This window comes from Mchenga conophoros, linkage group LG16, assembly GCF_057382185.1.
Source record: "Mchenga conophoros isolate Kocher_MC1m ecotype Shallow Benthic linkage group LG16, M_conophoros_male_GT1.1, whole genome shotgun sequence".
NCBI lineage: Eukaryota > Metazoa > Chordata > Actinopteri > Cichliformes > Cichlidae > Mchenga > Mchenga conophoros.
This window is the reverse complement of record NC_140541.1, coordinates 20,574,815-20,595,501: the sequence shown is the minus strand read 5'-3', so window position 1 is coordinate 20,595,501 and position 20,687 is coordinate 20,574,815. Positions and strand designations below refer to the sequence as shown.

The 20,687-nt window shown below is 39.1% G+C and overlaps 1 protein-coding gene across 1 annotated transcript; it reads right to left on the bottom strand.

Annotated features, from left to right (window-relative positions):
• Positions 1 to 3,368: 3,368 nt before the first annotated feature.
• LOC146556679 (nectin-4-like) lies at positions 3,369 to 11,678 on the bottom strand. Its single transcript, XM_085249277.1, has 6 exons — positions 11,561 to 11,678; positions 7,815 to 8,156; positions 7,397 to 7,699; positions 5,070 to 5,163; positions 4,061 to 4,215; positions 3,369 to 3,481 (listed from the first exon to the last, which is right to left on the bottom strand). The coding sequence occupies exons 1-6, from the start codon at positions 11,676 to 11,678 to the stop codon at positions 3,369 to 3,371; spliced, it is 1,125 nt and encodes a 374-aa protein (XP_085105403.1).
• Positions 11,679 to 20,687: the final 9,009 nt, after the last annotated feature.

Below are 20,687 nucleotides of genomic sequence, written 5' to 3'. Positions count from 1 at the left end.
CAGAGGCTCCCAGAGTGCAAGAGCCCAAGGAGGATCATCGGAGGGGCATCTGTGCCACCCTCCTGGGAAGAGCTGAAGAGAGCCCCAGATGACGGGTCACCCAGCAGCCACGGAGTAGAAGCTAGTTTTTTTTTGTTTTGTTTTTTTGTGTATATTCAAACATAACTGAAGATTAGCTCTGAAATTGCCAGCTCTGGCCATGGATCACATAAGCAAAAACTGAGAGGAGGGTGATTGGCTTAATAGTCACAGGAAGAACTGGACCAAGTGACTGACCTGGTTAAATAGTGGAAAATGAAATATCGAATTTTTCCAACCTCCACAGGAGGTTACAGATGGGAAGTGCATCTGTAACCGGAAGGTCACCGGTTCGATCCCCGAGCTCTCTGTCCTGGTTGTCGTGTCCTTAGGCAAGACACTTTACCCTACCGCCTACTGGTGCTGGCCAGAGAGGTGCGATATGGCAGCCTCGCTTCTGTCAGTCTGCCCCAGGGCAGCTGTGGCTACAACTGTAGCTGCCTCCACCAGTGTGTGAGAGTGAATGAATAGTGGCATTGTAAAGTGCTTTGGGTGCCTTGAAAAGCGCTATATAAATGCAATCCATTATTATTGGTGGACAGGACATTTTTCAATCTTTTTCAGTGGGTAAGCAATGTCAATGCAACCTAATGCCTCCCCAGCAGAATTGTCAGGTGAAGTGGAGGTAAACATTATTGTACTTGCTTCTTGCTGATAAGAAAGCCAAATTAAAGCTCCTGAATCCCTCTTTGTGTGAGTTATGAAGAGAAAGGTGAAATGTAGGTAAAGCAGCGCTAACCCACAGAAACACATTCTTCCTAATGAGATAAACCACATCTCTGTTACCTGCCACTACCTGACAGAGCAGGTATACGTCTGCAATACTTTGTTGTGCTGTCTGGATAGTTTCAGAAGAATATGCAAAGACTTTTAGCGTATCTGCAGATTTTAGAAAGAACGCTTGAGTTTTAATTCCTCAAAAATCAAGAAAGAAAAGAAAGAAAAAGATTTACTTTTGAACTGCTCAGTTCTTTAGAGAAAACCAAACAAGGTGCAATTCAAGTGCAAAACTCGTAATTTTAATTGAAGGCTTTGAACAAAACTACTGTATTGCATGAAGCTGAACTGTAACTGGAGAACCATAAACATAATCATAAAACAGACTGTTTGGTTTGAATACTTTATTGTATCCTTTGTAGGCAATGGGTGAAGTCTTAGAGATCACTGGAGAATGGGTTTTCTCTTCTTGATCCTTTCCAAGCCCTTTAATCTCAGGCTTTTCACTTTCTTATTCTTGGCTCTTACATCCTGTGTTCAGGATGTAAGATCCAGCCAAGTTGGAGTGACATCAGGGGACTGAGTCCATCACTGCAGAATACTACGCCTCCTTCAAAACCTCCTGGGCTTCTTTTTCAGTGTGTTTTGGATCATTGTCCATCTGTACTGTGAGGCACAGAATCAACTTTAATGTATTTGGCTGAAACCAAAGTATACAGGGAGTGCAGAATTATTAGGCAAGTTGTATTTTTGAGGAATAATTTTATTATTGAACAACAACCATGTTCTCAATGAACCCAAAAAAACTCATTAATATCAAAGCTGAATGTTTTTGGAAGTAGTTTTTAGTTTGTTTTTAGTTTTAGCTATTTTAGGGGGATATCTGTGTGTGCAGGTGACTATTACTGTGCATAATTATTAGGCAACTTAACAAAAAACAAATATATACCCATTTCAATTATTGATTTTTACCAGTGAAACCAATATAACATCTCCATATTCACAAATATACATTTCTGACATTCAAAAACAAATCAGCGACCAATATAGCCACCTTTCTTTGCAAGGACACTCAAAAGCCTGCCATCCATGGATTCTGTCAGTGTTTTGATCTGTTCACCATCAACATTGCGTGCAGCAGCAACCACAGCCTCCCAGACACTGTTCAGAGAGGTGTACTGTTTTCCCTCCTTGTAAATCTCACATTTGATGATGGACCACAGGTTCTCAATGGGGTTCAGATCAGGTGAACAAGGTGGCCATGTCATTAGTTTTTCTTCTTTTATACCCTTTCTTGCCAGCCACGCTGTGGAGTACTTGGACGCGTGTGATGGAGCATTGTCCTGCATGAAAATCATGTTTTTCTTGAAGGATGCAGACTTCTTCCTGTACCACTGCTTGAAGAAGGTGTCTTCCAGAAACTGGCAGTAGGACTGGGAGTTGAGCTTGACTCCATCCTCAACCCGAAAAGGCCCCACAAGCTCATCTTTGATGATACCAGCCCAAACCAGTACTCCACCTCCACCTTGCTGGCGTCTGAGTCGGACTGGAGCTCTCTGCCCTTTACCAATCCAGCCACGGGCCCATCCATCTGGCCCATCAAGACTCACTCTCATTTCATCAGTCCATAAAACCTTAGAAAGATCAGTCTTGAGATATTTCTTGGCCCAGTCTTGACGTTTCAGCTTGTGTGTCTTGTTCAGTGGTGGTCGTCTTTCAGCCTTTCTTACCTTGGCCATGTCTCTGAGTATTGCACACCTTGTGCTTTTGGGCACTCCAGTGATGTTGCAGCTCTGAAATATGGCCAAACTGGTGGCAAGTGGCATCTTGGCAGCTGCACGCTTGACTTTTCTCAGTTCATGGGCAGTTATTTTGCGCCTTGATTTTTCCACACGCTTCTTGCGACCCTGTTGACTATTTTGAATGAAACGCTTGATTGTTCGATGATCACGCTTCAGAAGCTTTGCAATTTTGAGACTGCAGCATCCCTCTGCAAGATATCTCACTATTTGTGACTTTTCTGAGCCTGTCAAGTCCTTCTTTTGACCCATTTTGCCAAAGGAAAGGAAGTTGCCTAATAATTATGCACACCTGATATAGAGTGTTGATGTCATTAGACCACACCCCTTCTCATTACAGAGATGCACATCACCTAATATGCTTAATTGGTAGTAGGCTTTCGAGCCTATACAGCTTGGAGTAAGACAACATGCATGAAGAGGATGATGTGGACAAAATACTCATTTGCCTAATAATTCTGCTCTCCCTGTACAACACATATTTTCAAATCACAAATAAAACATCAGAGACCCAGTACATGAGAATGAATTCATTGTTTTAAGAGGATGTTGTAAGTTTTAGATTACGAGCTGTTCAAAAGGCTTCCATAGTTTCCCTGACATCATTCCGGTTCAGGTCCAATCACATTTATGCCAGTCAAAATATAACCGCACAATGTCTGCAATTGAGGCTTGGCCTATTTTTATTCACTAAAACTTCAAAAGCTATTTGTACATTGTGTACATATCCTTTAATATTAGGAGTAGAGTGCTACGTATTCAGTGCACAAAGAGTTATTGTTCTAAGCACTTTTGAAAACACCCGGATTTATAAAAGAACCATGTAGCTCCAATGGCATTCAAGGAAAGCAAAAGACCAAATGAGGCCCAAGCAGCAGAGCATGCTCCTGCAGAGACACAAGAAGGAAGAATATATTGAGAAGGAGATGATTAATCGTTTTCTCTGTTTATTGGAATTTAGTTTTATATTTCACATTTAAATGAGTTGGACAGTATTCAAACACCACCTGACACCTGTATCCAACACATTGAAAAATGTTTTCCAACAGACAAGATCTGACATAGAAAAGAATGTGAGACAAATTTGGTATGAAAAGAACTTCAAGCTAAGACATGCTGTTAGCTTAAAGAACTGGTCGTATTACACTGGGTGGAGCATCACTCATTGATTGATTAACTTATCTCTAGGGTAATCGAACTACTTCTTTAACGTAACTATTCTCCAAGGAATTCTAACTTCTAGGGCATGATGAAAATGCTTAAATATGGAGAGAAATTTATATGGAATAATTTTACTCATAGTCTAGATATTCAAGTCTCTGTTTATATCTTTCAATAGGAGAAAACAAGAAAACCAAACAGAGTAACATCTAAATGACACAACATCCACAAAAGCTCAGATCTAAAAAAGAGAAACAAAAGATAAATTTGAACAAACTGCACAGCTAAATCCAAACTGATCTCACCTGATGCCACATGCACATAGAGCTGACCATGTTTTATTCCATATGAGTTAGCTGCTTCACACTCATAGAGGCCATTTAGATAAGCGGTCAGACTCAGCAGTTGTAGCTTTGCACCCTCTTCTTTGACAGCAGACTCCAGGAAAGACTGCCCAGATCTGATAAAAAACATGAATGAGGCTCAACATTAAATATACATAAAGTGAGTGAGTTGTGATTTGTGCCAAAAGTTAAATGAAAAGTTAAACAAATTTCAGTCTTTGTGATAGTATTTTTCTTTATTCACATAAAGACGATGGATACACAAAACATCATGTTAATGGAGACAATACTTGGACTACAGCTTGAGCTGTGGGGGAATAAAGGCAGTTGACAAAGTCTTTGTCTTTAGTGAAAAGCAGATAAAGAGCCATTCAGTGACATACATACATAAGTGACTTATGTATGTATGTATGTATATATATGTATATATTGTACTATTCTTAGTTAGCGTATTGTCTGTCTTGTCTTAATGTTGGTTTAAAATGGAGCACTGTAACAAAAAATAATTTCCCCCAGGGATCAATAAAGTATTCTGATTCTGATTCAGAAAACCCTATGAAGAGTAGGTTTTCACGGTGGGGTTATCAAGGCCCAACCCAGAAACGAGGCAAATGGTGAGCGGGTATCCCTGGGGCGAGGCTTTAACCCACGAAGCCCTAATAAGAATATCCTGAAGAAATAACATGTGCAGGAGATGCCCTAGGTGTTGGGTACAGTGTTTATCAGGGGCAGCCGAGGGAGAGATTTTAGATATCGTGGGTGTGTCTTGGTAGAGGAGATCTGTGGTGGTGCAAAGACAGGGTTTCTGGATAGTTTTAATCTCCCAAATATAGCAAAAATCTGTTGATACATATCAGAAAACTTTTCTTCGCACCCAGCTCTGCTATGGTACCTTAAATCTGATAGGACCACTAGCACACTCTACTTAAAAAACATGCCTTAGGCAGTAAAAGAAATATTTATACTTTACCTGCTCCAGGTAAAGTTTGCATTTGGGTTGGCTTCTGTCACACACTCAAATGAGTCCTCTGAAATCACTGAAATGTTCACTTCTGTAGGAGACACTGCAAAAAATAGAGCAAGAAATGTGTTAATCTTGAACTGAGGAAATATTTATGCTATCAAAATAACATCTCACATATGTTTTAGTAAATCTTGGTTAGTTTAGATTTTGTTTTAAAGCCATTTTAGAAAACAGTTCTTTTCCTGCTTCATGGTTTTCATTGGCTCACTTACATACACTTCAATCAATCAATCAATCAATCAATCAATCTTTATTTATAAAGCACTTTTCAAAAAAAAAAAAGTAGCACAAAGTGCTTTACATGGTTAAAAGCAGCCCACCCCACCCCACCCTCCAACTTACTCCACACACTCTCATTAACATAAACAATGTGAATACACACATATCCCCCCCCCCCCACAAACACACACACACACACTTAAAGCGTAAAATTGGGCTGGGTACGCATGTGCCAAATGAGGAAACACTATAACAGGGAGCCGTCTGCACCGGGAGCCGGTCACAGACCGCAACCTCCAGGCAGGAGAGAGGCAAAGAAGCCCCCCAGCCAGGCTGAGAGGACCCCCAGAGACCCAGCAGCCACGGTCGATCACAGCCCCGGTGCAGAGAGCCCCCTCCGAGGAAACACTGGAGATATGACGCAATAGGCTATATACAGGGTAAAACGATAAAATAAATAAGAACGGGATACAATATAAATATAAATATAAATAAAGTAAGAAGATTAAAAAATGAATAAGAATAAAATCAATAAATATTAGGTAAAGCCTAAATTAATAATAGAATAACCGGATAGAATAAAAAAGCATAAAATAAATAAACGTTAAGTAAAAGCTGAATTAAAAAGGTGGGTCTTGAGCCTGTTCTTAAAAACGTGTACGTTCTCTGCGGCCCTGAGCTCCTCCGGCAGGCTGTTCCACAGACGAGGACCATACCACTGAAAAGCTGCCTCTCCGTGAGTATGTGTCCTGACTTTAGGGACAATTAAAAGGCCAGTACCAGAGGACCTCAGGGTCCGTGAGGGTTCATATGGTAAAAGCAGATCTGAGAGATAAGAAGGCCCAAGACCATTAAGACATTTAAAAACCAATAAAAGAACTTTAAAATCTACCCTGAAACACACGGGGAGCCAATGCAGCAATTCTAAAACCGGTGTAATGTGGGCCCGCCCTCTGGTCTTCGTCAGCACACGAGCTGCTGAGTTTTGTAAAAGTTGTAAAGTTGAAATATTCTTTTTAGGAAGACCAGAGAGCAGGGCATTACAGTAATCAATGCGACTGGTAATAAAAGCATGCATCAGCATCTCCGTGTTGGCCCGAGAGAGAATAGCGCGGACTCTGGCTATATTTTTTAGATGATAAAATCCAATTTTGGTTACATGTTTAATATGTGGGATAAAACCAAGCTCAGAGTCAAAAATAACACCCAGGTTTTTCACTTGTAGCAAAGGACATAGTGAAAATGCCTCTAATTTAGACAAGAGTTTCTCTCTCTGAGCCTCGGGACCGATGATTAAAACTTCAGTTTTGTCCTGGTTAAGCTGTAAAAAGTTTTCTGCCATCCAAGATCTTATATCTAGAATACAGTTAAAAAGGGCACTTATAGCTTTAAACTCTAAATTTGAGGTATATTGTTCTAAACAAGCATACCGTTGTGTTACTTATTTTATACTGTTGTTTAGGAGTCAAAAATAAACTCTCATAATAAGGCTTATTGCAGTGGAAACTGTTAACGGGGTTTTATTATTATTTTTTCTATGCATACAGACAACAAACAACTAAAATTACTGATCAAACAATAATATTTTTTCTATTTTAATATTCTTTAGTTACTATTTTATGTGGCCTAGGTAAAATGTTACAGTCCCACTCAACATAGAGAAGTAAGGAGAAACGTGTCTCAATTTAATACTTAATGCTACTTGTTATAAAAAAGTGTGTGTCTGTTTTTGTTAAAAACACTGATGTAGGGTTTGTAAAAAGAACTGAAAGGATAGACATTACATTATTCATAAACAAATGTATTTTATCATTAGATAATGAAACTATTTTTGTCTCATGGCTGGATGACCGGTACAGAGTAATTTCATACTGTGAAAAGAGGTTTTTGCTCATTTCAGTTCAGTAGCATTACCTTATGGTTGAATGTAAACGTGTGTGTGTCTGGCTGTGCACCTTGTTAAATAGCAAATTAAACAATTAAAATTATTAAATGGACAGCGACACAAAAGAGGGAAAATAATAAACTCTATTACCGTAATAGATGATACTCACAGTAGACCTGTATGGGGAAGGGCAGGGTTTCTTCTTTAGTCAGGGAGTCACCGCTAATGACACACTGGACCTTGTGACCATTAATCTCTCTCGTAGGAACACCAAACAGAGAGCTGACTGTGGTAGTCGTGCTGTTGTCACACTGGGTGGAGTTTGTTGTCGTCCTCACTTTGTCTCCCAAAGCACCAGTTAGCCACCTCATCACTGCAGGAGGCTTCGATCCAGCAGCCGTGCAGGTAGCAAATAAAACCTCTTCTGTGCCCAAAGTGGGAAGATTGTCCTTGATGCTTGTGAAAGGAGGCACTAGGAGAGTTACAGCACTTAAATAAATCAACATGCAAGCAGGATGGTGAAAGTAACTCCTTCTCTATGTCACACACAAACACAAAGAGTATTTTAAATAAATGTTTTTTCATACCGAGCAAGTTCAGAGGAATCTCAGTCTTCTGATTTCCACTTGGAAACAGGGTGAAGATGCACGTGTAGCTGCCTTCATCCTTCAGGGCAACATTGGATAACTGGAGAGTTCCATTTTTGTTGTTAAAATTCCCGATATATTTAAATCTATCATCACGTCCATTGACAAACTGGAGTCTATTTCTGGGTTGGATAGTAATAAAATTGTCATTATGAGGTTTTTCTCTCATCTTCCTCTGCCAGGTAATCTGTGTCAGGTCATCATTGGTATCAGTGACATGACACGGTAAGATGGCCGTACCTCCTTGAACCACTGTCACACTTCCACCAATCACCTGCAGAGCTATAAAGAGAATGAAACACTATAAAACTGAACTGGACAAAGCAGAAACAGAGGATCCAAAAAGATTTACAGGTTTAAACACTAAAGTACAAGTTTACTTATGTCTGGCCTCCTCAAAAACTCTTGAGGGAGAGGCTGGAATTTCATTAGAAACTTGATGTATCGAATCTGTATGATACAGTGCATCTTAGATGAACCTAAATGAGAATGCCATAGATCTTACACGCCAAATTGATTACCTTATTTCACAGGTTTGGCACATCCTTCCAGAGGTGTGGACTCGAGTCACATGACTTGGACTCGAGTCAGACTCGAGTCATTAATTTTATGACTTTAGACTTGACTTGAAAAAATGTTCTAAGACTTGTGACTTGACTTGGACTTTTACACCAATGACTTGGGACTTGAATTGGACTTGAACCGGTTTACTTGAAAAGACTTGATATTTTACCCCAAATATAAAATTTAACATGCATATTATATAGAGATTGAAAATGTGACGTCATTCACGGGTAGAACCGCAAAGGATTCTGGGAACTCGTGGCAAGCGGTACTAGCGCACGCAGGCTTTCAATTGAAATCAGTCACACAGCGATAAAAAGAAACACAAAAATGTCAAGAAGCTGTTGTGTTATTAACTGCAATAGCCGGTCGCATGACAGCCACGAGAAGCTGACGGGTAAAGAGATCGGTTGTTATCGGATTACGTCGTTGAAGAGAAATTGTTCAAACCATGTTTCCGAAGTAACAAAGATGCGACGGATGGCCTGGATTGCAGCCATTCAAAGACCAATTATAACGTCCCAGAACCCTCCAGCTCACAGGTTAGTCTGCTCCAAGCATTTACACAAAGGTCAGTCTGCTGTTGTAGTTAATGCGTCATTTTTCTTAACATAATTGGTGATATAGGTTACAAGCAAGTCTGGCGCTGAACAGAAATTGTCGCGCTATGCTCCTTTATTTATTGTGCATAAATAGTGAATTGTCCTGACACAATATTGTGTTTCGCTTCTGTTATTATGGTACATTGACAAAAACATATACTTTTATTCACAGGGTAAAACAGTTGTTTTGTATCACTAATTGCCCAGTGCGATTACAACATACAATATTATTGTCACTGCTACATTTCTGTGATGCTACCAGAAATTATTTCCACTGCTAATTAATTACCATTGAGCTCAAAGGTCCTATTAATAAACGGTTAACGAATGTGTATTTATGACGACGATTTGTGAGACTGGTAAACTTATGATATGTACGATGGTCTTTACTTTCTACACGGTGCATTTCAAGGTCCTGCACCCATCCGTCGGTAAACTGTACCTGGGCTTGTTGCAGTGACCGGAAGTTACTAAACTTCATGAGTGTATGCACTCACTCCAAGAACCCTATAATTATAAATATGCATATAAATATGCTACGATGAGATAGCTGACTTCATCTAACTAGCAAATGTTTTCCAGGCTACGTTGGTGATGCAGTTTTTTTTTAAATTATATATTTTTTAAAATATCATTTATTTATGTATGATATTTTTGTCATGCGATTTTAAAGCCGGTCCTACAAGCGCATCCAAGAATAACATGCAGCTTATCTCAGAACTGTCGGTGAAAATTATTCTTGGAGCTAGGTTTAATTGAGCTGCATTTTAAAGAGGTGCAATTTCACAATTTGTGTATATTTTCTAAGTTCACTATTTTGTCATGTGTTGAGAAAAACACAGATTTAAAAATTACATGGTCTAATATTTACATTTAGCATAACTGCAACATTCTTTTTTTCGTTTTTTTTTTTTAAAGACTCGAAAGGACTTGAAATTCAAAATTTCAGACTTGTGACTTTACTTGGACTTTTACACCAGTGACTTGAGACTCGACTCTGACTTGCCTGACATTACTTGAGACTTGACTTGAGACTTGAGGATAAAGACTTGAGACTTACTTGAGACTTGCAAAACAATGACTTGGTCCCACCTCTGCATCCTTCGTAAAACAAAAATAAAAAATAAAGTCCACTTTGGACTTTCAGTCTTTGTTATAGTATTTGTGGGGATAAGTAAACTGATTATAGGCAGTTGAAAGTCATGGCTGTATTGCTAAAACAGGACGAGCTGGATTATATTCTATGCTCCAGCTACTGACTTAGCAAACACACCTTTATCATGACTTGAATTTTCACAGCAGATTGAAAATGAAGTGTCTAAAATTACTGTAACAGTTTGCAGAGAAGGCAACACCCATGTTTTGATTTAATGGTCTCATTCCTTGCCTATGCATCATGATTCTAAATGCTGGGGTGTGCAGTTTTGTTTACACTTGCTAACAGACAAAGTCATGACTAAGTATAGGATATGTAAAGATGTTTTTGCTCGTTTCAAACATACTGTGTCTGAGAGTGAAACAATGTGAAATTTGATCATGATCTTTAGCATTTCTTTAGCACTATCCAAATTTAGCTGTGGCTCAAACTGGTATCTATAACCATATTTAGAAACTCAACACTAATTTGGGAACTTATTACACAAAGGCAAAATCACAAATTTCACAAATGGACTATAGAAATCCCTAGCACAGCAGGTTCACAGCACAAGTTACCATGGGGAATGACCCCAGCAAGAACTCAATCACCTTTAAAGTAGAGAAAATCAAGCATCAACCCCAGAGGTACCAGTATAAGCTTTAAAAAAAATGCTATTATTTTAAAGATATTAATAAACGTTTTTAGCGGTGCACCGAGGTTAACCAGCCCCTTTTTATACTGTGAAAAGATTGTGAATCATAAACCAGCCGTGGATATTTTTGCCATGATCACACTCTGAAAAGTAAAAAGCTAGGTTAACACATAATAGATCAAACAAACTGTGAATTCTGTCAGAAATAAACACTTTATTTGTTGGGAACAAAATACAAAAACAAAGTAGCCATTTTTTACAATTATTATGGATGTTTTAAGGCTGTAAAACCCCTCACTACACACTTTAAACACTTTTCTCAGACAGGCATGATCATTTTCACACTTTTCTCTCTTGTTTAAACAGTTCAAACCTGCTTAGAAAATATAAGTCTAGCATTATAGAATGAAACCAAAGGCTCGCGCTGTGCCTTTGATGGTGAAAAACGTTTCCTCGACATTGTTGTGTTTGTTGGGGAGAAAACTAATAAAGATTCAATACAGCACTTCAGAGTCACACTGCTAGCGATCGAAGATTTAAGTAAACTTGACAGGCCGAAGGCATTCTGTTCTCTACAGGAGATGCGGCACGAGATTGATTGACAATGGTCGACAGCCAATCAGGAATCTCACATCACAGGTTGATTTGAGTTACTTTTAATGTATCTATACCTTTACATGACTATCAAAAAATGAGTGACATAGGCAGCAAACAAACAGCTTCTATATACTGTCAGCATCTCTGCTCAGCAGGAGTGCAGCCAGGAGCACCAGACGACAGGGGATCATAGAGAATTTACTTAGTATGAAATTACTGACCAAGAACACACAAAGAAAAGCTCCATCCATCCATCCGATCTTTTTTCTTGCCATTAGCTCATTGCTGGAGGAGGAGTGAGGAGCGATAATTACAATATAACACAAAAAGAACTTTTACGTTTACGTATACACCATTTATGTAGTATACACCATTGCAACTCAGTATCTCCTGCTTTAATAGTAGCAGGCGTCTGGGTGAGACGGAAACTGCCAACATTCCTCTGGAAGAGAAAAAAAAAAACTCAGACAGTATGTCTTTGTTAGTGAACAGGTTTCTGCCTGTTACTGTGGCCAGGCTTTCAAGTAGAGTTCACTAGTAATTTATTACCATTACAAACGAATTTGAAATTGTACTATTTTGTTATTTTGTTTCTGTGAACATTGTTACACTGTAACATGATCACAAGAAACAGCTTAGCCCTTTAAAAAGAAGTTTTTAAAAAGTCAGTTACTTTGGAATGACACCTTTCAAATAACAGAAAAAGAAAGAAAAAAACACAAAGAGCTTGCAAAGCTTCAAATAGCCATATTTATTTTTTAGGTTTTAGGGAAGCTTTACCCCCACCTAGTGAAATAAACCACAAGTGGATTTCACAGGCTTTTACCAAAGATATTGCATCTTTGCACAGTCATTAAAATTTATAGGATAAAAAGTAGATGGTCAAACCTAAATAAATTGAAATAGAAGGTCACTGATAAGAAATGCCTATCAGTGACTGGTTGTTTTTAGATCATCCTAAACAAAAGACAACTGTTTGTGAATCATACATATAGGGAGTGCAGAATTATTAGGCAAGTTGTATTTTTGAGGAATAATTTTATTATTGAGCAACAACCATGTTCTCAATGAACCCAAAAAACTCATTAATACACAGCAAAATCTCCAGTGTTAAATTAACACTGGAGAGTGTCTATATGGGTCCACACCTTTGAGTGTTAAATTAACACTTTTGACAGTGTTATATGTTTAAAAGTAACCTAGTCAGTTGATTTTCTAACACTGGAAAATAACTTAAAATGTTAGAAATATTCCAGTGTTAGAAAATCAGCACTGGTCAGTGTTAGTCTTTGTTAATCTTCAAAACTGACTAGGTTACTTTTAAACATATAACACTGTCAAAAGTGTTAATTTAACACTCAGTGTTGTATTTAACACTCAGAGGTGTGGACCCATATAGACACTCTCTAGTGTTAATTTAACACTGGAGATTTTGCTGTGTATCAAAGCTAAATGTCTTTGGAAGTAGTTTTTAGTTTTAGCTATTTTAGGGGTATATCATTGTGTGCAGGTGACTATTACTGTGCATAATTATTAGGCAACTTAACAAAAAACAAATATATACCCATTTCAATTATTGATTTTTACCAGTGAAACCAATATAACATCTCCACATTCACAAATATACATTTCTGACATTCAAAAACAAAACAAAAACAAATCAGCGACCAATATAGCCACCTTTCTTTGCAAGGACACTCAAAAGCCTGCCATCCATGGATTCTGTCAGTGTTTTGATCTGTTCACCATCAACATTGCGTGCAGCAGCAACCACAGCCTCACAGACACTGTTCAGAGAGGTGTACTGTTTTCCCTCCTTGTAAATCTCACATTTGATGATGGACCACAGGTTCTCAATGGGGTTCAGATCAGGTGAACAAGGAGGCCATGTCATTAGTTTTTCTTCTTTTATACCCTTTCTTGCCAGCCACGCTGTGGAGTACTTGGACGCGTGTGATGGAGCATTGTCCTGCATGAAAATCATGTTTTTCTTGAAGGATGCAGACTTCTTCCTGTACCACTGCTTGAAGAAGGTGTCTTCCAGAAACTGGCAGTAGGACTGGGAGTTGAGCTTGACTCCATCCTCAACCCGAAAAGGCCCCACAAGCTCATCTTTGATGATACCAGCCCAAACCAGTACTCCACCTCCACCTTGCTGGCGTCTGAGTCGGACTGGAGCTCTCTGCCCTTTACCAATCCAGCCACGGGCCCATCCATCTGGCCCATCAAGACTCACTCTCATTTCATCGGTCCATAAAACCTTAGAAAAACCAGTCTTGAGATATTTCTTGGCCCAGTCTTGATGTTTCAGCTTGTGTGTCTTGTTCAGTGGTGGTCATCTTTCAGCCTTTCTTACCTTGGCCATGTCTCTGAGTATTGCACACCTTGTGCTTTTGGGCACTCCAGTGATGTTGCAGCTCTGAAATATGGCCAAACTGGTGGCAAGTGGCATCTTGGCAGCTGCACGCTTGACTTTTCTCAGTTCATGGGCAGTTATTTTGCGCCTTGGTTTTTCCACACGCTTCTTGCGACCCTGTTGACTATTTTGAATGAAACGCTTGATTGTTCGATGATCACGCTTCAGAAGCTTTGCAATTTTGAGACTGCTGCATCCCTCTGCAAGATATCTCACTATTTTTGACTTTTCTGAGCCTGTCAAGTCCTTCTTTTGACCCATTTTGCCAAAGGAAAGGACGTTGCCTAATAATTATGCACACCTGATATAGAGTGTTGATGTCATTAAACCACACCCCTTCTCATTACAGAGATGCACATCACCTAATATGCTTAATTGGTAGTAGGCTTTCGAGCCTATACAGCTTGGAGTAAGACAACATGCATGAAGAGGATGAAGTGGACAAAATACTCATTTGCCTAATAATTCTGCACTCCCTGTACACACACACACACACACACACACACACACACACACACACACACACACACACACACACACATATACACATATACATACATGTACATATATGTACACGTACATAAAAGAATAAATAAAGAAGAACAAAGAAGAATTGTTAGTTTGGTTAACTGACCTGTTTCACAGTTTCCTCAACACTGTTTTAACAATAGCTCTTTGTTTCTTTTGTATTTTTTCCCCGTTTTTAATCTTCATTGACAAACTGCTCTGGGAGAATACCAAAAGAGGAGAGGGAGGTGACTGAGAACAGGTTGTCCCTGTTTCTGTGTTTTTTTTTAATGCACCTGAACATGCACAAAATGCTTCTGTGATGGAGTTACACTGTCCCGGGCTGTAGACAGCTGACCTGAGCACATACATGCACCACCACCATTAGTTTCTACACTTGTCACGCTGGGTCACCGCGGCGGCGCGTCTTTTAGGTGACAGATAACAGAAAGGGGTGAGAGCAGGGGCGGCTCTAGATGGGTGGCATGGGGTGGCAAATAAAATTGCCACCCTAAAATAATCCTTTGCCACCTCAAGTGCCACTCTAGTTTTGCATATGACAGTGTTGTTTATTAAAGTAAGATAGCATTACCACTTTGAGCGTAGTTACAGTTAACATTAAATATAAATGCTGAAACTGAATATATTGCATAGTGTTAAAAAACAGCTTGATTTTGCCACCCCATTTGATTTCTTTGCCACCGTAAGAAAATTTCTCTAGAGCCGCCCCAAGGTGAGAGGTATATTCGAGCGGTACAGAGAGTGGCCACTGGCCAACATATTTTTTTTAACTTACCGTTATTAAAGCTGGTTGCGTAGACTCTCTGTGATCGCCGATTATGTGAGTGGTTATGTAAGCCGATGGTATGGTGTTCCAGGGTTCAAATAGTGGGTTTGCGCGCGCTTCCAGTTTAGACATGAACTGTATTATTTTTGTTTGTTTGTTTGTTTTTTTGTTGAAACACTGTAGGCTGCCTCGTAGTGGCCATTAATGTCTGTATACATGACGGCCAACAATAATAAACATCGATTATTGTTGGTAAGTATCCAACTTAGACACGGAAAGGCCTATGCTACTAAAAAAAAATACACTTAACCACATAGAAATAATCAAGCTATAGATTTAACACTATATTTACAATAAAGATAATAAACTATCACCATTTGGAGGGATAGACAATCATTCTGGAAAATACAATAATTATAATTCTACAACTGTTTACAACTGTTTATAACTTGCATAGTTCATATTTCTGTATAGTTTTCATATGTATATCCCCAAAAGACAAGGGTTGAATTGTAACCTCTTAAGCCCTAACGCCCCCTGATACGGGGGCAAAAGGCAGGAGATCAGTGAAACATACATTTTAGAACAGTATATAACTTAGATGCACTCTAGGCCGAGTAGATTTTAATTGTCCCCAGTCGGTTTGAAAGGTCTTTTAAAAAAAAAAAATAATAATAATAATTCCATCGTGGATTTTTGTACCATGGAGCTAATTAGCACAAAGGGGTTGAGCTTGACAGCAAATTGCCAAAAAAAGCCACCTTGCATTCAGACATTACTTGCAGATACAGAAAAACTGATGCCTGGTGAAGAATATCGTGGAACCCCACAATCATCATAATGACTATCCTCCTTCCCATCCATGATACTGATGAAATAAAGATGTAAACAAGTGTTTTGTTTATTTGTTCTTTTTTTGGGAGTTGGAGTGAAACAGAAAAATGACTGACTGATCATGCAGATCTGATACATTTGTAAGGAACAACACAACTTGAAATACTAAACAACCAAAAATGACATTAGCAATGAAACGTTTGTACATATTATCTTATTGCCGCACACCAGTCTAGATGCATTAGGTTTTAAAGAAATTATTTACGTTGTTTTTCAATTTTACCACAAATAAATAAATAAACATGGAAGGTCATTATTGTCTGAGTTTTTAAGGAGCTTGGAAAGAAAAGCGTCTGGACTTCTTTAAGTTGCTTGAAGACGTTTCACTTCTCATCCGAGAAGCTTCTTCAGTTCTAAGGTCAAATGGTGGAGAGTCCCAGATTTAAACCCAGTGGGAGTAACCCCCCAAAGAGAGACAAAAGGACCCCCTGATGATCCTCTACCTCAGCAGTTCCCAAACTTTTTTTGTGAGGCTACCATATGTGAGGAGCAGAATCTTAAATTTAGTTCTGGATTTGATGGGAAGCCAATAAAGAGAAGCCAATATTGGAGAAATATGCTGCCTGTTTGTAGTTCCTGTCAGTACTCTTGCTGCAGCATTTTGGATCAACTGAAGGCTTTTCAGGAAGTTTTTAAGACAATCTAGAAGATTACAATCTAGAAGTAATAAATGCATGAACAAATTTTTTAGCATCAATTTTAGAGATATTGCCCAAGTGGAAAAAATACTGCATGTTTCTTTAAGACATTCTTGCAGTATAACTGGTGTGTTGTGTGTGTTATCTGGTTTCATGGACAGATAAAGCGGGGTATCATCTGCATAGAAGTGATTATGTGTCATATGCCTTCAAATGAAACTGCCTAAGGAAAGCATGTATAATGTAAGCATAATTACCTAAGTGTGTAAAGAGGACTCAACATTTAGGTCAGGGGTCTCAAACTCGAGTCCTCAAAAGCCAGTGTCCTGCAACTTTTCAACGTGTCCCTATTGCAACACATCTGAATATAATTAGTAGGTCATTAGCAAGACTCAATAGAACTAGACTGCATGCTCAGGTGGCAGTTCAGCCATTTGATTCATGTTACAGCAGCTCATGAGTACACGGTGGAATGATTTTTCCAAACACTTACATTCACTTAAATTTATTTGAGTAGGGTTAAGGGTTGCCATATCAGCATGCAGTCAAGTTCTATATTCTTGCTAATAACCTAGTAATTGGGCACTGTGTCGCACCGTCTATCTATCGTCAGTCTATCTTCGCACAAGCCAGGTCCTTTCCCCTCGAGCCTGGCTTCTATATGCTCCTTCTTCCTGGAGTCTGAGCCTCTCTTCCTTTTTGCCTGCTCAGCCAGTTTTTTAACAGATCCATTCAGCAGCTGATAAGCCACCTAAGGGCGCACCCACACCTCAACAGGTGGCTACTAATTACCAATTCGTCCATTGCCCAACCAGTCCACAGTGAATTAAAAAGAATTCCTGCAAAGCACTGAAAACATGCAATACAAATATCAAAATCAAAATGAAAATCATGCAAATAAACACACTAAAATTGACTATAAGACAAATCCAAATTTTCACTGTGTGACATTTGCATGAACCACTTGAAGTACATTAGATAGCATGCTCTAATCCAGCGGTGCCCAAACTTTTTTTCGCTAGGACCCCTCTGTTTCACAAGAAAAATGTTACATTAACATTTTAAGATCTTACTATCTTCAGGTTTTACATGCTTAGATATACACACACAACTCCTGTTCCTCCATTTAGAAAGGCAGAGGCGACATGGTGTAATTATTTTACTTGTAGTTGTTTTTTTTATGTGTAATAATATTCAAAGTTGCTATAAAATGAAAAAAATGCCTCACTGTACAAAATGGTTTCAAAAACATAAACAAGTGTGGGATACTGTTTGTCCGTGACAGGGGGAACAAATTACAGCAGGATCAGCCTGATATTATTTGTATCCCACTGTAACTTTACTGTATAAAGAGCTAACATCTCCAAAATGTCAGGAGTAGTTAGTCATTAAGTGTTTGTGAACTTAAAATCAAGAATGAGGGATACTGTTTGTCCGTGATTTGGAGAGCCCAGTGCGTGCTCCCGACGAAGGGAAAAGCAATTATGCAGGGGAGACCTACCTTGGCACTTGTGCAGGTGAAGCCAAAGGGAGGACATGCTTCATCATATTTTCTAGTCTTTGGGTTGGAAGGAGGTTGGTTTGGAAATGCTTATGCTTCATTTCCTGCTTTGCGTTTGTGTGGGCGCCCCGTCAAAAACCTGTCTAAAGCAGTGTCCAAGCATTCATTCTTTTTTTTTTCTTTTTTTTTTTTAAAATGTATTTATTTATGCAAGTTTCAAAATTTTTACACATTCACAAACAGGGAGACAGAGGAACACAGACAATAAAGACAATAACAACAACAAAAAAACAAAAAACAAAAACAAAACACAGGAACAAACAAACAAACAAAAAAAAAAAAAACAGAGCAACAAACCCCACAACAGGGTACACAGCCAGCACTTATTAAAAACAGCAGAGAAGAAAAAAAAAGCAACTGGTATACATGTCAAACAACTCACAATCTAGTGAGTCCAATCCACAAGATCAAATCCAAAGATCGCTAGGAAGAGCTGATAACAATTATGCAATAACAGTTATGGGCAACAGCTCAGAATGAAAGCAGTTAAAACAACGTGGTCAGGACCCAGGGCGTGGACTGTCCTTCTTAATGTGGTCTATAAAGGGCCCCCATATCTTCCTGAACTTCTCCATGGAATCAGACGTAGAGAACCGAATTTCTTCCAGGTATAAACAGGAGACCATCTCCTCGAGCCACCTCTTGAAGCAGGGAGGGGAGGCAGATTTCCACTCCCCCAGAATCAGACGTTTGGCAATAACCATACCAAACATGAAGGCCTGTTGAACAGCAAAGGGAAGTGCCAAGGAGTCGCTGGAGCAGCCCAGGATCACCATAAGACAGTCAGGATACAGTTGCCTATCATAAACAGTGCTATAGAAACTAAAAATACTAGTCCAAAAGGCTGTAAGCGTAGAACAGGACCAAAAAAGATGGCCAAGAGTACCGTCCACAAGTTTACATTTATCACATTTGGGGGAAACATTAGGAAAAATCTTGTTCAATTTGGTTTTGGAATGGTGCAGTCTATGGACAACCTTAAATTGAATTAACTGAAGTTAACAGAGCATAGTTTTATCCGGCTTAACACTTCAGCCCATAAATAGTCAGTGATAACCAAACCAGTGTCCCGTGTCCAAGCCTCTTTAATATGGCAAGAGGGGGCTGCCGAAGAAAAAAGGTTAACAAGCCGAGAAATTAAGTGTTTTGAGGTGGGAAGTTCGTTCATTATATTGTAAAAGACATGCTGTATGGGGATGGTATCTAAATTTGAGAATGCTTGCTTGACATTAATTCCTAATTTGTAAGTACCGAAAAAAAATGACATGTAGGGAGATTGTACTTTGTCTGAAGCTGAGCAAAAGAGGCAAAATGATTGTCAATATAAAGATCCTTTATAGCAATTAACCCTTTGACAGGCCATCGTTTGAAAGCAGCATCCAGCATTCTTTCTTTTTTCTTCTTTTCATTCTGCGCCCCCCATGGAATGGCTCTGCGCCCCCCTAAGGGGTGGGCTCCACACTTTGGTAAGCTCTGCTCTAATCGCTGTAATAAAATATTGTGGTCAACAGTATCGAACAATGAACTGAGATCTAGCAGGACAAGCACAGAGATGAGTCCACTATCAGAGGCTGTAAGATCCTCTGTAACCTTCATTAAAGCTGTTTCTTTACTGTAATGAGTTCTGAAACCTGACTGAAACGCTTCAAATCACCCATTCCTCTAAAGATGATCAAGAATTTCTGAGATACAGTTAGGTCCATATATATATTTGGACACAAACACAATTTTTTTCCAAAGGTAATTGGACACTTGATTCAAAGGCTATTTCATGGGCAGTTGCGGGCAACTTCGTCATTATGTCATCATCAAGCATTATGTTCTGTCAGTGCGCCCCAGGGTGGTTGTGGTTACAATGTAGCTTGCCATCACCAGTGTGTGAAGCGCTTTGGGGTCCTTAGGGACTAGTAGAGCGCTATATAAATACAGGCCATATGTTCATGCAGGTGAAAACAAGCCATCCTTAAGCAGCGAAAACAGAGAAAAAAGAAACCAAATGAACAATCTCTACAAGGTAGGCGTATTGATAGTCCAGCATAAAGAGAAGACTGCATGAAAGTAAAAACAGAAGGTTCACTGCAAGATCCAAGTCATTCATAAGGCTCAAGAACAGAAAGGTTAGATTGGACAAAAAAAAAAAAAAAAAAGCCAGCCCACTTCTTGAAAATCATTCTTTGGACAGATAAAGCCAAGATCAACCTCTACCACAGTGTCAGCAAGAAAAAGTATGGAGAAGATATGGAACATTCTCATGATCCAAAGCATACCACATCTTGGGAGTGTAAGGCTGCCAGTGGCACTAGGACACTAGTGTTTATTGACCATGTGACACAGGACAAGCAACCAAATTAATTCTGAAGGGTAAAGAGCCATACAGCCAAAGCAACAGCCAAGCAGGAGTTTAATAAAGCACAGAAGTGCTTAAACCGAATTGAGCATTCACTTCCCTTGTTGAAG

Coding starts and splice junctions, on each gene's coding strand:
- LOC146556679 (XM_085249277.1), bottom strand. CDS start 11,678: ATGGATGGAGCTTTTCTTTGTGTGTTCTTGGTCAGTAATTTCATACTA. Junction 8,157..11,560: donor GCTGAGCAGAGATGCTGACA/GTATATAGAAGC, acceptor TTCTCTTTATAG/CTCTGCAGGTGATTGGTGGA. Junction 7,700..7,814: donor GATTCCTCTGAACTTGCTCG/GTATGAAAAAAC, acceptor TAACTCTCCTAG/TGCCTCCTTTCACAAGCATC.